Source organism: Vitis vinifera, chromosome 4 (assembly GCF_030704535.1).
Source record: "Vitis vinifera cultivar Pinot Noir 40024 chromosome 4, ASM3070453v1".
NCBI lineage: Eukaryota > Viridiplantae > Streptophyta > Magnoliopsida > Vitales > Vitaceae > Vitis > Vitis vinifera.
In genome coordinates, this window is record NC_081808.1 from 4,762,394 (window position 1) to 4,781,096 (window position 18,703).

The window sequence follows — 18,703 nt, forward strand, 5'->3', positions numbered from 1 at the left end:
ATAAAACTGGAAAAAAGAATTGCTTTTTATTATATTAATTCAACCTCATATGAAACATGTTCAGTATTTATTCAAGTAATAAAAGAAAAGGCACATGAATAGAACAGCTAAACCTGTAGGAGAGAAGAAGAATGAGCATTATCAATACTTGAGGTATGGTATCAGTACAATAAGTTTACTTCTCAGCAGGTTGTTTGAGATTGTAAGGTTCTTGCATTATCATCCCTGAGCTCCTGGGGTTGTATCTGGAAATAAGGATGAAGATCACAAACTCCTTCCAGGTATAAAGGTGTCTGCATTTCGATCAAGCGCGAGACCTGCATAAGTAGCTTGTTTTTTAAACATTGTTCTTGCAATGAATCGTGTATTTCTCAACCTTTAGAACCAGGATGAAGAAATCTAAAAGAAAATCAATGAATAATTACTATGAACAGTAAGATAATATCATACCGATCAGATTGAAAGAAGGAAATAGAAAAGCCCTTAAGTAGTAAGGGTGATAACTGTAAAAGTTCAGAGTTCTCTTTTTCAGACATAGATCAGACTTCCTATTTCAATTTTACCTTCTATTTCTCAATAAAAAAGGAGCTAGTTATGCCAAACTTAAAACCTTTAATTAGCATTGCCTAATTGCATCTAAAGACTGATACGAAAATTAGAATTTGGGCAAATGATACTGTCCAAAGATTATGTATTTCAGGTTAAGATTCTATATTTAGATTTTATAATATTTCGTTCATTAGAATAATAATCCTAGTATTCTAATTTTAAGATATCATGTGAACCCAAATTTTTTTTCTGCTTGCAAAAACCTCACAAGTAACCAAATCCTTTTATCCATTTACCAAGTTGGAAAATATTCTGAATCCAGTAAAGTCAATTAAGTTGCTATCCCTTTTGGCCCAAAATGCAGATTCAGATTTCTAACATTAAGAAAGTAAAATATTTTGTGTTTACTAGGCCTCCTATTCATTTAAGTTGTCCATTCTTAAAGCATCAGATTTTTTGGAAAGAGAGAGAAAATGTAAAGGAACTAAATAGTATACGCACAAAATCAAGAGAATGAAATTTAAAAGAAAACAATTACAGTTAAAGAAATCAGCGACCATGAAACAAGAAACTTAATGTATTAAGTATTTATGAACCCTGACCAGGCCGCAACCATCTTGAAAATAAGGAATCTTATCTCTTGTATGCACATGACTGCTTGCACAAGCACCCAGTACCATTCAGATGGTGCACATTGAGGTGGGACCCATCTAAAATACAAGTTGGGTGATTGCATTGAAAGTGTGTGGAAAGGTTTTTTTTTCCCTTGTAATGGAGGGGGGAGAGAGAGAATCACTTACTGCACGGCGAAAGGCAAACATCTCTTCTTGACCCGAAAGCAGTGATATTATGCCAGCTGGTGCACCTCCTGAACCTACATTACCTTCTGCTAAAACATTTCGGCGAAGTTTCCCACCTTCTGTCTCTGTTTCAAATTGGAAACTGGAAAAGGAAAGTCCACCTGCTGTTAATAGTGGCAATTGGCAAACACATTCTTTCCTCTCAGATTACCACCATGACAGAGCTGATATGATCAAAATAATTTTTCAATTTTTGCAATGGAGAAAGAAAGTAATTATTCAAATTACTAAGCTATTTATGGGGCCCTTTTTGAGGTAACAATTGAGGAAGTTGCTATAGAGAACACAAGATGAAACACATGAAGCACTCAGCCCTCCTTCAAACTAGATGTTAGATACCATCAAAATAAATTAGTTGATTAAGTTACTAAGAGTATCCTCCTTGGATTCAAGAATCTAAGAAAAAGAAAATTTTAAAATATTAGTACATGTGAATGATATTCAACACCTATATAGTAAGTGGCACAATGTGAATGTTCTGTGGTACCACATTAGCATAATGCTGTGGTACCATAAAGACGCAAGATATTTTCTCTGTGGTACCATCAAGCCATAAAGGCACTAGATATTTCGCCAAAAGTGGGACCATCCTTCTATAAATCATGGAATGCATCCCAATCAATTATATCAACTTTGAGGAAAACCTCCATACTAAAGGAGGATGCTATCCAATGGTCACCTTCTCCCGTGGGGGATGTCAAGCCTAATCCCCACCTTTCTTCAAAATCTTTCCCTATGTAATATTTCATTGGCAAACAAAACAGAACTATAACCTGAAACTTTTTCTGGGAAATAAAATGGAAATGAATATGCATAACCAAGATATGTCTTCTAATCACACAAAAATGTAATAGAACTTGATTGTGCAAAAGAACTAAGAGGCTGGAAGATGTGATTAAAAATAAAAAAACTGAAGAAAATACAAGAAGACAATCAGGAGGTGTCGAGCACAAGCTGAGGATAATGACTACTTGCCTCTCCAAATCAAAAAGGGTTCCCTCTTCAGTTCCTTGGAACAGATCATCAATAGAAGAAGCTGCAGAACAGAACAGGCAGCAATGATGATTGTATAGCTCATCAATAAGGGTGATAAACCTCCTTGCCTGACAAGTGAAACCATGTTGATGTTTGGAACTATGACAAGGATGTACACAAAAAATAATAATAATAATAATAATAATGAATATAATAATAATGAATTCACTTTATTGATTGATAATGGAGATTGATCCAAAGTTTCCAACCCAATGATATAGCAACATATGTTATTCATATGAAAAATATCGAATAGAAAATATATGCATCCAAATCTATATATGATCCAGATGAGGTGCAAAGAAGAGAGAAATATAATTAATTAGCTCTGGTCTACTGATATTTCAAAGTGGCAAAAAATAGTTCGTGGTGTATGCCTCAACACCATATTTGCATCAGTGCTAGGATTAACTGGGCTCAATCTAGTTCAAAAATAACTTTTTCCAGCTCAGATAGGGAAAGTTTTGGTAGGTTGAAGCTCAATGAGTCTTATAGAAAATGCATGCATCCAAATCTATATATGATCCAGATGAGGTAAAAAAGAAGACAGCAATATAATTAATTAGCTTTGGTCAACTGATATTTCAAAGTGGTGAAATATAGTTTGTGGAGTAGGCCCCAACACCATATTTGCCTCAGTGCTACTCAATTTAGTCCAAAAATAACTTTTTCCAGCTCAGATAGGGAAAGTTTTGGTAGGTTGAAGCTCAATGAACCTCAGGTGGATCATATAACATTTCCAACACCTAGATTTCTGTGATAATCATTCCAATTTAGTTATAACATTGGCACATTTTGGTGGAAATCTTAGCACAAGAGTAGCTTACCTTGTCACGAATACGCATACTCATCACAGGAATGTCAGATATAAAAACAGTGTGATAGTTTTTAGCTACTGCAATATAGTCTGCTGCACCCACCTGAAGACAATCACATGAAGTAAACATTTGGAGAAAGAAAAAAAGTATGATTAATGAGATCTACTAAGAACATAAGTCAACAAATAGTTTGCATGTGTAGCAATCTCATGGTTCTTCTTCAAGGACAAGAACATGACTGAATGAGTTCTTGAAAATTAAGACTAGTTTAGTAAGCCTCAAGGAAGAGGGTCATTGAATAACAGTCCATTTTCATTCTAAATGAGGGCAGTTCGCAGGCTGGTCATTTATCTTTCTAGCAGCCAGGTACTTGAGTATAGTTACGTTTTCCTTCTTCAAAACTTCCAATGTGCAAATTTGTTCTAGTGACTTGCAGTTCAAGATTGTAAACTTTTCCTACAGCATGCTAGATAAATAGGTTAAATAAGACATCATCTAACAAAATCTCTTGGAAGGGGATAAGTACAATTTCATAAGATTAGCTTGCTATTGGCTTTAAAAACTAAATGCAAAAGCATGAATACATATCTAGAAACAGCAAAAGTTTAATTTCTAAACAAGATTATGAATTCATACAAAGTCAAGAATAATACCGGCCGACCACATAAATAATCGAATTTGAACCGTGCCACTCCATTACAGCTCTCAGGAACCTCCAATGTTCTAGTTTAAATTACAAGAATGTCTTTCAGCATGATAGGGTGCATTTATTAAATTCACAAGATTCAGTTTGAAAAATACCTGCCAAACATCACCAGAATAGTACTAGATATAACCTTTCCTCCTGATTGGTTTATGACCTCATGCCACATTTCCTCAAATTTCTTAAAAGCAATACCATCTAAAGGCCAGAAGTAATGGGCCTGCATTTATGCAATTAGATTTTAACCAGCAGAAAGAAAGACTTGGTCAAACACAGAGACTAAAGGTGTATTTTTAGTGTTACTTCCAAACTAGATGATCAAATAAGTTGTTCCTAAATGAATGTATCTGAATAAGGACATAGACATAGATGAGAAAAAAAAAAATACAAGAATGAATTGGATAAAAATGAATGCACCATGAAAAGTTCGAAGAAGCACCAGAAAGTGACAAGACAAGAAATGATAAGATAGTATTCCCACATGGAATGAAAACCTACAACTCCAGTACAATAACCACAGCTCCATGACTATATTAAACCTCAGCTCCACCAATAACCACTACTTACCTTCTTTCTCTCTCCCTATCTAATATCTCCATCATCTCTCAACTTGATCTGACTCTTTTTTTTTTTTTTTTTGCCTTATGATCTCCCTGCTTTCTCAGATCTGCCTTTTTCTCTTTATTTTTCATCCTTTGAATTTAAATGCACCCTAAAGAGGATGAAATTTGGACACCCCAAATAGTAAAAAGTAAAGGCTTTGTTGTTGTTACCGTTTTATTTATATGAAAGTGAGACGAGAAATTGTATCATTAAAAAAATTAGGTTCAAGGAAGGATGGGTTATCCTTCAAGCTAAAAAGAATGAGGAGGCCAAAAGAGCAAACTGTACAACAGAGCACCAAAATACACCCAAAAGAACACCAGCCTAAAACCCTACATGAACCCAATCATCTCCTTTTTCTTTTTTACCCGCAAAACTAATCAGAAGATAGTTCTCCTTTCATAATTGGTGCAGATAATTGTATCAACCAAGTTGAAATAAATAGTAGACATTGTAATAAACTACATAAATAAGTAATTGGCCTAGTGTAGTAAAGGATTTTAAACTCTCCCATTAAAAAAAAAAGAAAAGAAAAAAGAGTCCAAATTTCTGAATAGATCATTTTTTATCAACCAGGTTTAAAAATAAGAGAGTGGTAATGAAGCTGTGATATATAATTTATTACTAAAAGTTTATATCTTGAGAGGATTTTAATAAATAGAAAAATATTAAATATGTTTTTATGCTTAATAATCATAAATCATTGTTAAATTTGAACAATTATTTTTAATATGAGAACATAAACTGTTTGTCAACAAACTAAGTTTAACAAAATATAGTATTCTAACAAAACAAGCGAGTTTATGTAGTTTATTTCAAGAAATTGTTGATACTAAATGTTATAGACAGAACAGTTGTGGTAGTATGGTATACATTCCTTGTGCCTATATATATTCTATTGGTCTTGCATTCAGATGTTAGAATAAATGACTACATAAATGTCATTCTATCCTTGAATTTTCTCAAACATACCTACTAGCAAGCATAAAATACATATTAGTCATGTATTTATTTACAGATGTTGCCTAATTCTTCAAATGTGGTCTCCTTTGGCACTGTTTAAAGTTATATCACACAATTTCATATTTTACAACTAATCTCCACTCTAGGTAAAATTCTTTCTACTCAAGATAGATATATCCATAACCTTGATAGTATCATCAATCACTGATGTTCTATTCATTGTTTAGAATTAAATCATGAAAAAACTTCATCAAGTCATGAATCTGAGATAAGATTAGAATCAACAGTAGAATTTGCTTAGGCTCTCTCACTTTGTTTATAGATCTCTGTGCAATAAGGCGGCGATAATCAATCTCATTTCCAATCAAAACATTCTCACAGTGCCGCTCCAATTTGGCAACAAGCTTTAGGAAGATCTCCTTCTGCATGCCATCCTGCAAGAGCAAGATTTGTGAGGAAAAGGAAATGTAAATATTGAAAAGCATTTCAACTCTGAAACCCTAAAAGTGGGTGATTCTTATCATTTGTAAGTAAACATAGAATAGAAAACCAAGAAATATCTACAGCATGATCAAGGTCCATAAATTATTGTCAACGTGTTTTAGCAGACAAATACTGAGCCAAAAATGCCTTGAAGAATTCTTGCCCAACAATATATAAAAGTTAAACTGATAAAATAAACTGACATCACGTGTTAGAAAAAAGGAGTTGGCAGTGAGTCCATTTGAAAACACACCTGGTTTAAATCATTTGGTGCTCGATTACTGGTGGCCACAAGAACAGTTCCAGTACTCAACAATCTGCTTATAATTCCAGATAAGGCCACAACAGCAAATACATCAACAGTCTGCAATAGAAAGCAATAGTTTTTAATTCAAGAAATGAGCTGCAAAGTTAATAAGAAACTTATACTTCATAAAAAATGAACTTGCAGCGTAAATTTGAGTGTTCCACATCAAGTGAAGGTGCAGTTAATAATATAACTTCAGACAATAGGGCAGAAAATAATGATATATATATATATATATATATATAGATGATATTTTATTAACTCAACCACAAAAAGGGTATCTTAACTAGTTTAGCATCCAACTTCTGAAAGTGATCTCATACAGGGAGGGCTAGAGAGAAAGGACAGCAGAACTTATGTACCCCCAGAGACAATAAAAGGATGAGGACTTTTTCCTTCATCTATCATCTCTAGTTCCATCTACTGAGAAAGAAACCCCAAGTAAAGCTGTGGCCCCCTCGTTGCCTTTAGGGCAAAGTTGCTTAAGCAAGTCTAAAGGCCAACTTTCTTTGTTTGTGAAGTCTGAAGGAGACTGAAGAAGAATGCATTTTTGAGTCAGCATTTATTTCCTTTGCATTCTATTTTGGTCTAGCAGTAATTTAGACAATAATGTGAAGGCGGCCTTCAGAGAGCTTACGCAGATGATATGGAGCTACAATCTTAAGTTTAAAAGGGGCATTTGTGTTCCATGTCTAAAACCTGGAGAGAAATAGCTGAGTACTCGGTGTAACTCCTAAATGAAAAATTACGTGCACTGAAAAACTACTTGACAACAAACATTAATTCTATCACTGCTACTACAGTCAAGAAATTCTATGTGATCCAAAATCAGACCATGACATATTGTGGCTTTTTATATCACCGGACTGCAAGAGAAGAGTTGATTGCTCTAGATGAACGATTATCAGACGACCAGGCTTGTTAAAACCTTTACTCCCCTTTCAATTTTGATCAACAAACAAGATAAGATATTACTTCCTTGGGGTGTCTTCTTTTATAAAACATCTGGGGAAACTCGTTATCCAGTAGAGGATAATTATATGTTAATCTTTACATTCAGTAGGTGGTTTAAAAACTCAACCATGAAATAGTATCATCATTTTTTCAAGAATACCATAGAATTCTCAGCCATCTGCAAAATCTTATCAAGAGTGCCTTCCTCTTCTTTTATAGGACAGCTTCACCACTGACAATAATATGGTATGAGTAATACCACATCAACAGTTCATGTGTAACTTCTATATTTACTAAATAGAAATTAGAGACGTGCTCTTTGTACTCTTGGAAAAACAGTCAAATCCTTCTTCACCTTCAAAGATGATACTTTCCACCTACTCTTCAAAAAAGGCATAGAATGTCGCCTCTGCTAGTCTGTACTCAAGGAACATTATGAATACAGGAGCAATAGATTTCATAATAGTAGAACACAAATATATTCCATCACTTCAAAATCTATGCAAAGATCAAAATTAGACATTGAAGCCATTTAACAAATCAAAGGCAAGGAAGCATTATAACAAGATAATGTTTGTTCATCATACAAACACATCAAATAAAATGCTAGACATTCTATTCTCCTGTAAGTCCACCACAAAAAAGTTGCTAGGCAAGATAAATTGGTTCTTGAAAGAGCATTAAACAAATAAATGCAACCTCTTTAACAAGTTGAACACCTTGTATGTATCATTAAACCATGCATTATAAATGAAAAGGTGAATTAAAAAAAGATAGGCTCCTGAAAAGGACAAGGTAACAATGAACGTGTGTTGGTGCACAGATTCTGAAATTCTGATGCCAGATTGTAAATTTAGAACAAACACTTCTGCATGTTTTTCATCTTACCTGAATCTCATCAAAGCAAAGAATGCTAGCCCCTCTTTGATCCATCTCTCGGTCTACAAGAAACTTATCTGCTACAGCAGGAAGAATGTTTTTCATCTGTACCTCATGCTTATATCTTTCTTCCGCAGCTAACCATTCTTTAACTTTTGTATCAAAAGGAAGATTCATAATCCAGCTAGAAATATTCGACTGCAAAGACTTTTCCTCCACTTGATTCTTCCATACTTTATGCATATGTTCATTTATTTCAAGCATAGCCTGCAAATTAAGATGGAAAAACACCATCTTGATACAATGCATGAAATTTGACAGAACGAAGTAAAAACTAGCAGATGAACATTTTTTTTCTAAATCATTTTGGGAAAAAGTACATATTGTTCCCATTGATGTGCAAACCCAAACACACACTCAACACTAAAGACATTGGCATGAGTGCTCATACATGCACAAAACCTTAGAGGCATGCGCATGAACATAACCGATTGTCCCCACCTTTCATTACCACCTCTCTCTTTCTCACTCTCGCCTACCTATTTTTTCTGAACTATGTACAAATGGGTCTAAAGAGCATCGGAATTTATCCAGTGGGGATGTTGGATGATTGAGCAAAGTTTGAATTCTCTAAATTACTGTCTACCTTCACATGCACAAGAAATATGGATGTTTTAGTGATTCATGTTGAGCATCCATAAGGAGAGGCTCTTAATATAATAGAACAAAACAGGCATATTATACTTATGAATGTTAGTACATAAATATGTACGTTTATATATCTATTCTTTAAGGTCAATCTTGAAAAATCCAATTTTGACAATCCATTACTTTCCACAAAAAACCAATGACCACTTTGTTCCATACCCAAAGAAACCAACTCCTCTGAGACAAAACTGTTTGGATTTAGGCCCTTAAACTGAATTGGCAAGGAACCGACTCAAATTACCTCAAAAACATTAATCACTTCCAAAAAAAAAAAAAAAAGGCTGACCAACTAGTGTTAGGTACTTAGTTGGACCTGGACCTTCAAGAATCAAGATAGCCTGATGCATTTCCTTAATAACACAAACCAACATAGAAGTTCATTTTTATGAGTGTGACCATAAAAATAATTTCAAGGATATCAATCAAAGCGTAAACTAATTTTCACCTCATGAAAGTGAAACCTTCTTCGATGTTTAACAATTCCTTCAGTAGCACTATAAAACATATCCATAAGCATTGTCTTTCCTACAGTTTGCAGAGTCATGGCTTCAGTTTAGTTTCTTCATATGAAAAAAATGATAAATAAGTTAAAAAAGTGAAATTAAGCAAGTAATAAAGATTAGTAGATGATGATGATGGCAACAGTGACTATCTTACTGGTGATAGTGTTGGTGATGAATGATTATAATGATGATTAAAAATCCAATGGAAGGAGAGAAGCTATCTCCTCGGCAATTTATTCTTCTCCAAGAGGGTGGCATAGAGTAAAAAAATTAAACAGTACAGGCTGTTAAATGGGAATCAATGTTCCAATTTTTGCTGTATGGATGACAAATTATTCCACTTGATCATATTTAACAAGGAAATAGAATAATATAAAATAATTTTTATTTCACATATTGTATTTACAGGTAGATATGGGAAAGAGTTAGAAACATACCACTTCCTACACTACCATACAAATATAAACCTTTTGGAGCTGGAGGAGGAGTTGGGCGCCGACCAATTACTGTATCCAACTTCTTTTCTCGATTAAGGTATGAAACCCATTTTCCCACTCCTGGTTCGACATTGTCAGGTTTTTTCCTGAGTCCAACGAAATTTCATTAATACAGAAGCTGAGAAGGGTGACCAAAGAAGAAAGCATAACATGATATAAAATCACAAGATGTCTGTATGGATTTCCATCGGCTAGTTTTGGACATAGTTTACCGATATGAATCTAGAGAATCTTCCTTCCTTCCTTCTTTTCTTTCTTTCTTAATATGATATTTATTCACAATCTACCTTACAGAAAGGGAGAGAATCTTTTATAAGTAAATGTGAAATCTCCAGACTCTCGCTTCCCTACTCCCTGATTTTAAAGCCTGTCATAAAACCTCCCTAAAGCACCCTAAAGATACAGCAATTTAGAGCTTCCACAGCAAGAACAAATGAGTAGGGTGAAAGAGGATCCCCTGCCTCTCAGGTTGTAAGAGCTCTGAAAAGAACCCGTGAGAGTCTCATTGATTAACTCTGAAAACCTATCCATGGAAATGCAAATAATAATCTAAATAACTGCACTGTGATGTGAGGTTAAAATGTAAATCGAAATTGAATTAACATAGAAGTATTGCCTGCAAATTAAAACAACCAAACATTAGACAACTCATAGCTGAGAGTACCAGTACTTAAATATTTGAGACAAACACAGTAGTTATTATGTCAAATAGAAATCACTATGATAAATTTAAACATTTTCAGATAGGAATTTTGGAAGTGTAGTGTGCCTCACCGAAACATCCATCTCTCAACAAGTCTATTCCGGTACTTGCTTACAGTTGTCCCTATGTCTCCCTGTTGTTTGAGCTCAGCTTCCTTCATCAAAAGCCTGCGTCGCTCATTCTCCCTTTGATTCTCCCACTTTGCTAGGGTTACCTTCAACAAGTAGGAAAAAGGATTCAGAATCAAAGAAAATCATTATATGAGAAGATCTAAATTTTGCAAAAAAATTAGCAGAGACAGTGTGCATCATTGGAATCTAAATTGTACATGATATTCCTCCATCTCTTTCTCATATTGCTCTAACCTCCCAAGTAAATTGTCCAATTCCAGAGCAACTCTTTCCTGGTCAGGATCATGTTGGAGCTTCCCTTGCTCAACTAGATTCCTATAGCGTGTGAGAGGTCCTGAAAGAGAAACATTCATATTTTTTGCAAATATGAATGATATACAATTTAGAGAAACATTCTAAATTTTACATTATACTCTGAAGGAAAATCAAGAAAGAAGCATTAAGAACATAAAAGATGCAAAGCTTAAGCAGAATCAAACAAAACCATATAATCAACAAGGATCCAAGCCCGAAGCTCAATCAGTTAGGTTGTCCACCACTCAATGCAGATTTAATCATATACTCAGCTATTTATAAAAAAAAACTTTATAAATAATTTTTCAAGAGGTTTTATAAGATAATAAAAAATCAATAAAAGTTATGAAATCGGACCCAGAAAAAGAAGAATTGCTCCTATAGGAACTTCCCTGGGTAGAATCATTCTCCGTTCTTCAGACAGGAGCTTTCTTGGTTGCCAATATAAAGTTGGCTAAGTAAATCAGTATTAGCAACCAAACAGAACTGAACAACTGAATTTGGTGTGGAATGCCTAACCCCTACTTGATAATCTATTTGAGCTTGGGGCTTAGATCCACATACTGACTAATATGAGAAGGCTTTTCCACTTGAAATTCTTGCTAAGGTCCTCAAATTGAATATGCTTTGGTTTTGCCCTCTCAAATTTCTGGCTGGTTCAAGTACCATGTTCCATTTGATTACTATAAAACAAAAAGGAAAGCAAATAAACTTTGCAGCTCATTTGAGGCCCAACCTTTTATAAGAATCATACTTTTTATTTCTTTTCCTACAAACTACTCTGCAACCAGACAGATCCTCATGTTTCCCAGAAAATGAAAACCCTAATAGATCAAAACATTTGTTAAACTAAATTGAGTGGATGCTTTACAGAATATCCAAAACTCCAGCTCCTTTTCTTCTTATTTTCTCAGCGACCAAATGTAAGAAAATTATTAATCCCATAACAGAACACTCTTCTCACACAACACAATATAGATGCTGAGCTTCTGACAAAACCATCAAATTGACACCATCAATCAACAATCAAGGAAAAAAAAAAAAAAAAACTAACTAACTGTTTGAACCAACATGACCCAAATAAGGTAACAGAGAGGGGGAAGGAGAACCTGGACGCTTTGGCGAAGAAAGATGGGGATGATCACAGTAAAAGCGAAACACATTGATTTGAAATTTAGGTTTCGGCTGAAGAAACCGTTGGGATATAAAAGAAGAGATTTTCGAAGAGACCCTTCTCATTTTCTGAGCCCGTGTCTCTCCCTAATCAGAATTCAGAAGAATTCAGAGAAACCAAATTGTCAGAGTGGAGTAAAGAGCTCGAAAATGTAGGCGGTGAAGAGTGAACCCCAGGTTGTCCACGTCTATCATGTTTGAAACGACGCAGCTATTCATTCAAAACGACGTCGTTCTGTAGACAATGCAAATGCCTCCTTCAGGCCAAGAGGAAAGCCGTTGTGCCTTTTCAAAAATGCGATTCTCATACCTCAAACCAAGGCTTTTACATAGCATAAACACGTCAAAGCTCAAAACGACGACCCTTCACCATCAATCCAACATGAACCATAGAGCTGTTGAACAACCCTGCTTGGATATCCTCCAAGCCTGTAACACTCTTCCCAAACTCGCTCAACTCCATACCCACATTATCAAATTGGGTTTCCAGAATAACCCTTTAGTCCTCACCAAGTTCACTTCTGCTTCGTCCAATCTCGATGCCATCCCCTACGCGATGTCGCTTGTTTTCTCAGTGGAAGATGCCCGTGTCTATGACGCCTTCCTTTTCAGTACTATCATTAGAGCTTACGCTGAAAGTAGTCAATCCAAGCACAATGCTATATTTTATTATAACCTCATGCTTGGATATGGGATTTCGCCCAATAAATATGCGTTTCCCTTCGTTCTAAAGGCCTGCGCAGGTCTTAGGGACTTGAATTTGGGTAAGGCGGTTCATGGTTCATTGGTAAAATTTGGGTTTGATGATGATATTTTTGTGCAGAACACTATGGTTCACATGTATTGCTGCTGTTCCGGAGGGATGGAGTTTGCTAGGAAGTTGTTCGATGAAATGCCAAAGTTGGACCCGGTTACGTGGACTGCAATGATTGGCGGGTACGCACGTTTGGGCCAGTCTGCTGGTGCTGTTGGGCTGTTTAGGAAGATGCAGATTGCAGGTGTTTGCCCAGATGATGTTACCATGGTTTCCGTTCTGTCTGCTTGTACTGATTTAGGTGCCCTTGAGCTTGGAAAATGGATTGAGTCTTATATCGAGAAGGAAAGGGTTTTAAAAACTGTAGAGCTCTCTAATGCCCTCGTAGACATGTTTGCAAAGTGTGGGGATGTTGATAAAGCATTGGGGTTATTTAGAAACATGAGCAAGAGAACAATTGTTTCTTGGACTTCTGTCATCGTTGGCCTGGCTATGCATGGTCGAGGATTGGAGGCCGTTTCTTTATTTGAGGAGATGAAAGCATCTGGGATGGTCCCAGAAGATATTGCATTTATTGGGTTGCTCTCAGCTTGTAGTCACTCAGGTTTAGTTGAAAGGGGCAGGCAATACTTTAGTGAAATGACTAGGCAATTTGGCATTGTACCTAAGATAGAGCACTATGGATGCATGGTGGATTTGTTAAGCAGGGCTGGACTTGTCACTGAGGCACTAGAGTTTGTTGAAAGAATGCCCATTGAGCCAAACCCAATAATCTGGCGAACTCTGATTAGTGCTTGCCGCGTCCATGGTGAGCTCAAGCTTGGGGAAAGCATCAGTAAACAGTTAATCAGAAATGAACCCATGCATGAGTCAAACTATGTGTTACTTTCCAATATCTATGGAAAAATGTTAGATTGGGAGAAGAAATCCAAGATTAGAGTTGCTATGGGGAAGAAAGGGATCCAAAAGGTCCCAGGAAGCACCATGATTGAACTAGACAATGAAATTCATGAATTTATTGTAGGAGATAGATCACATAATCAATATAATGAAATTATTAAGATGGTGAATGAGATGGGGAGGGAAATGAAGAGGGCTGGATATGCTCCTACTACAACAGAGGTGTTTCTTGATATTGATGAAGAAGATAAAGAAGATGCTTTAAGTAGACATAGCGAAAAGCTGGCTATTGCTTTTGCACTTCTGAACACACCACCAGGATCTCCTATTCGGATTACAAAGAATTTGCGGGTTTGTGGTGATTGTCACTCTGCTTCTAAGTTCATCTCCAAGATTTATAATCGAGAAATTGTGATGAGAGACAGGAGCCGGTTTCACCATTTCAGAGATGGGCAATGTTCATGTGGAGATTTCTGGTGATAAATGAACATCAGTTTTGCGCTTGAGCAACATTCTCTATGAACCCATGTTGTATTGATCAGATAGGATCTAGAGGCTATTACAGAGCAAGGGATTGTGTGCCAGATATCCCTGATGATTATTCAGCAGGTAGTATGGTGGTGTCAAAATTATGGACAAGATGGTGTGATCAAGCAATGGGACAATTCTGTTGCAGTGAAGTTTGATGCAAGCTAATACATAAGGATTTCCAGCAAATGGGTCACATTTTGGAAGAATCTTACAGAATATGCAATTCAAGGTTGGATGGGGTTCTCCTGTATTTATATTCAATAATCACTGTAATGCTTCTACCGTCACTTACCTTATTTTCAGAGGTCTGGTTGAGGCATACTGTGATCAGGTACTGGAATATCCTGAAAGATGTTTTCATGGCTGCACCAGGTTTGTCCAGGAACAGGATCAAAGCTTACTATTAACAATCTATGTACATGTTACAAAGCAATTCATCCAAATTTTTTTACGATCCAAAAATTCATTTATGAATTGAAGCCTTTGATGCAAATGACTTTAATCATCAAAGTTTCAAGAGTAGTGTATTCTGCTTGAATTTGCATTGGAGAAATGGAGTTGGCCTTTACAGCTGAGTTGATCAATATGAACTGATTTGGCAATAGGAGTTAGTGACCAATCAATGAAATTTAAACCTGCAAGTGAATGAAAAACCCAGGAATCATATCTAATTCACACAGACCAATTGTGAGTTAAGCTATATATTACTAAGTATAGGCCATTCATGCATCAATATGATGCACACTCAAACATAAGCATGGTTGCAGGCTCCAACATAACCTTGCATGAGAGAGCATGATCATCCTACAGGTACACACTCACCCTGAATATACTACTTACTTTTATATGAAGTCCATTTCCAAATCCTCAGGTCATGTCCTTCTCTTTCCTTGGAGGAGCTAGATTTGTCAATCATCTCTACATATCAAATTTTCAATTCCCTTGGTCAAAATAATTTGCTCTATAAATCGTATTTCAGCATGTCATATGGGTGTTTCATAGGCATTATTCCACAATGATTAGATACTTCTTTGATCAATCATTAATTTTTGCATGTGGAAACTGATTTCTTCTGGCAAGCACCCAGCATGTTCTAGAACTGTAACAGTATCAGTTTTGATATTTTTTCTTCTCCCTTCTTTCTGGGGATAGGGGCCCAGGGCACAGGTGTGTGGTTTCTGAATATTGGTTTTGATAATGTTCATACAAGGAAAAACAGAAGGGCCACTGCTATATCCAAAAGTATATATTCCAGTGATAATGCATGTTCAATATTCCTATTTTTTTTTTTTCTTACCTTCCATTCCAATGACTCTCCATGACATTTAACTGCCTTGTGTTTTGCTACACAACATGGAGTGGGATGAATAGGGAAACGTAAAAGATGAAAACTAGATAAATAAAAATCCTTCTAAATGACTAAAACCTTTAATTTTGCAACACAAGAAACATCTCAAATGATGCCAAAACAATCTAATTTGTCACAAATTGTGGTGGAGGTCAATGCCAGGACCTGCATATAAGAGAACGTCCTAAGACGTTTAACTTTGCCAGTGCAAGTATAGCAAAGGGAAGATCCTTAGTTCCATACCTTAATTTCTAGTGTTTCTCATGCTCTTTTCCTATTAATTTTGATGCTATGGTTTGTTTCCTTTCCTTCCTAGTTTTCAATTTTATTTTTTTTTTCAGTTGAAGACGTTTTTGAAAGCTTTACCATGAAAGCTTTTACTCATTATCGACAAACAAATATTGACTTTATTTTTGCTATAAGGATAGAAAGATGATTTGGTCTATCACTGACATCATAGATTCCAATGGATTCCCTGCTGACAAATCCTAAACTAGTGGTTGGGTATCTGCTGCCCTTATTTTAGGTACACAATTTTGACTCTTTTGTTGCTTCATAATCTATGCTCCATTTTCATGAATCGTAACACTTATTTTGATAGTAATCTATGCTCCATTTCATATCAAGTATGCAAAAGAATTCCCGAGATGACTCATTTTAATCAGGTATTGTCTTGAGTATTCTATCAATTCAACACCAGAGGTTATGAAATATTGGTTTTAGTATTCTTTTCAGTCATGACTTTTTACCTTAATGGAGATTGCACTTCAAATCCAATTCTTCCTGTTACTCTTGTTAATAACGTTTGTTTTCCATGAGATAGTTGTAGGTACAAACTGCTATCCAGGGTCACTAAGGACCTGGATAACATATAAGCTCTCTTTCTCTCTCTCTCTCTCACACACACACACATAAACACATGAGGTTATTTTACATTACACAATTTCAGTGTTTCCACCAGCAAATGATCATATGTACAAAAACATATTTGTTTGACCAGTGAAAACTTAACTTTTGTACAATTGTCAATGTAAGAGAAACCTTATATAAATTTCAATTGACTAAACCATCAAAATTCTTCTGGGGATCGAAATATGTGAGACGCTCTCCACAATGGGAATAGCAGTGAATCTTGTAACATACTTGGCTAGGACAATGCATCTGCCAAATGCTACTTCTGCCAATACTATAACTGATTTCATGAGTCTTCTTTTCTTCTGTTTTTGCTTGGTGGCTTCCTTACAGACTCCTTAGGCAGATACAAGACCATAGTAACTTTGTCTATAGTGCAAGTTCTTGTAAGTTAATCTTCTTTTCTTCTTCTTGCTATGTTTTACCCACCCCCATCAAATAAAAAGAAGAAAAAAAGGGAAAATGAAAAAATACAACCCTCTAAATAACTTTTGCTTTTTCTTCTTTACTTCTACTGGATTTCTAATATGGTGAAATGCGAAAATGACGTAATAATGGTGAATCAGGGTACCAGCATGTTAGCAGTATCAACCAAAGTGCCACAGTTACGCCCAGCTTCTTGCCATGCTACTGCAACCAACAATGCAAACAAGCTAGCAAATTCCGGGTGGAAATTCCTTATGTATCTTTATATCCAACTACACTTAGAACAGGTGGTCTAAAATCAAGTGTATCAGGTTTTGGAATTGATCAGTCAAATAATCTACTTCTTCAATAGGTTCTTCTTCATTAGCTTTGGAACTTTGATGGCAGTTATTGAACTTGTCTGCATTCAAGTTGAAGTGGGTCGAAGCTGGAGTTATGGGATCTGCTTTGTTCCGATGTTTGCTGCTATTTTGATATTTTTATCAGGAATTAAAGATACAGATACAAGAAAAGCCCAGGAAGCCCCATAGTCCACATCCTCCAAATTATTGTGGCTACCACAAGGAAGATGAAGACTGAAGATACCTTCTAATGGTGGTGTATTGTATGAGGATTTTCCAGGAGTTTCAAGAATTGACCAGACAGATGAATTCAAGTGAGCAGAAATGTAGCACAGCATTTTATTACTTTCATATTGCTCTTCCTCTTATCTTCTCAGCTCCTTTATCCTTTTTGATTCCTTATTTCTGCAATGAGCGTTCATCCTCATATTGAAACCTTAGTTATCTTTGCCTTCTTACAAAAGCATTCATTTTCAATGTAACAATTCTTTTCTAATCACTATCCATCTCAGCATCCTCACTCCTTAGTGAACATGTGGTTTTTGACACCAAAATTATGTGGAAAAAAAAGAGGAGGGGAAATAAACAAAAATACATAAGAACATGAAACAATTTTGAATTTGATTTATTTTCCCTTATTCTATAACTAGCTTGTTATGCTTTCTGGTGTAGTTTCTTGGACAAGGCTGCTATTCTCGTAGAAGGCAGCTATAACATAAATGGTTTCACAGCTCCAAACCCATGGAAATTGTGCCCAGTAACAAAGGTGGAGGTGAAAATGATGATCAGACTTCTACCAATTGGGCCAACAACAATCATGTTATGGACCACATATGCACAAATGCAGAAACATTTTCAGTAGAGAAAAGGAAGCATCCATCATGAAGAGATCCATAGGGGATTTCCAAGTTCCAGTTGGCTCACTTACAGTCTTTTTTGTTGAGGCCATACTGGTCACTCTGGTAATTTATGACCATTTCTTAATACAGCTTTGGAGAAAATGGAAAGGGAAACCAGGTAAGAATCTGATTTCTGGAAGCCCTATGGAAGTAAACACTAAACATTGTTCAGTTCTGTTCTCCATGGTTCATGTGATCATTTTCAGGATGCGTGTGAAAAAACTATGTCATCTCAATTGTTTGTTATCATTTTTGCCTAGCAACTCTATTATCACCCAACCACCAGCCTCTTTCTCACAACTCTTTCACTAGGAATTCTTTGTTAGTAGCTTCTTTGCTTCAATCATGAAGGAGGTGACAGGAAGTGGGGAGAGGCAAGGATGAACTGCTGCTCAGAATCTTAAACTGGATCTTACAATACAGTATGTG

General features: G+C 35.8%; 2 protein-coding genes across 8 annotated transcripts; one reads left to right on the top strand and one right to left on the bottom strand.

Moving 5' to 3' along the window:
• Positions 1-7: 7 nt before the first annotated feature.
• LOC100266182 (uncharacterized) lies at positions 8-13,484 on the bottom strand. Of its 6 annotated transcripts, none has more exons than XM_002282563.5 (14): positions 12,100-13,027; positions 10,894-11,030; positions 10,637-10,779; positions 9,803-9,948; positions 9,308-9,387; positions 8,164-8,421; positions 6,268-6,378; positions 5,843-5,965; positions 4,064-4,185; positions 3,916-3,985; positions 3,272-3,364; positions 2,385-2,512; positions 1,350-1,491; positions 8-317 (listed from the first exon to the last, which is right to left on the bottom strand). In XM_002282563.5, exons 1-14 carry the CDS (start codon positions 12,227-12,229, stop codon positions 183-185), a joined length of 1,818 nt encoding a protein of 605 aa, XP_002282599.1. In that variant the 5' UTR covers positions 12,230-13,027; the 3' UTR covers positions 8-182. The 6 variants fall into 6 exon arrangements, with proteins under 6 accessions (XP_002282599.1, XP_019075102.1, XP_010648657.1 ...); XM_019219557.2 differs by lacking the exon at positions 12,100-13,027 and adding an exon at positions 11,348-11,465; XM_010650355.3 differs by lacking the exon at positions 8-317 and having other exon boundaries at positions 1,480-1,573; positions 12,100-12,370.
• Positions 12,408-18,518, top strand: LOC100255899 (pentatricopeptide repeat-containing protein At4g21065-like). Of its 2 annotated transcripts, none has more exons than XM_010650353.3 (2): positions 12,408-17,689; positions 18,048-18,518. In XM_010650353.3, exon 1 carries the CDS (start codon positions 12,408-12,410, stop codon positions 14,295-14,297), a length of 1,890 nt encoding a protein of 629 aa, XP_010648655.1. In that variant the 3' UTR covers positions 14,298-17,689; positions 18,048-18,518. The 2 variants fall into 2 exon arrangements, with proteins under 2 accessions (XP_010648655.1, XP_019075101.1); XM_019219556.2 differs by lacking the exon at positions 18,048-18,518 and having other exon boundaries at positions 12,408-16,994; positions 17,175-17,874.
• Positions 18,519-18,703: the final 185 nt, after the last annotated feature.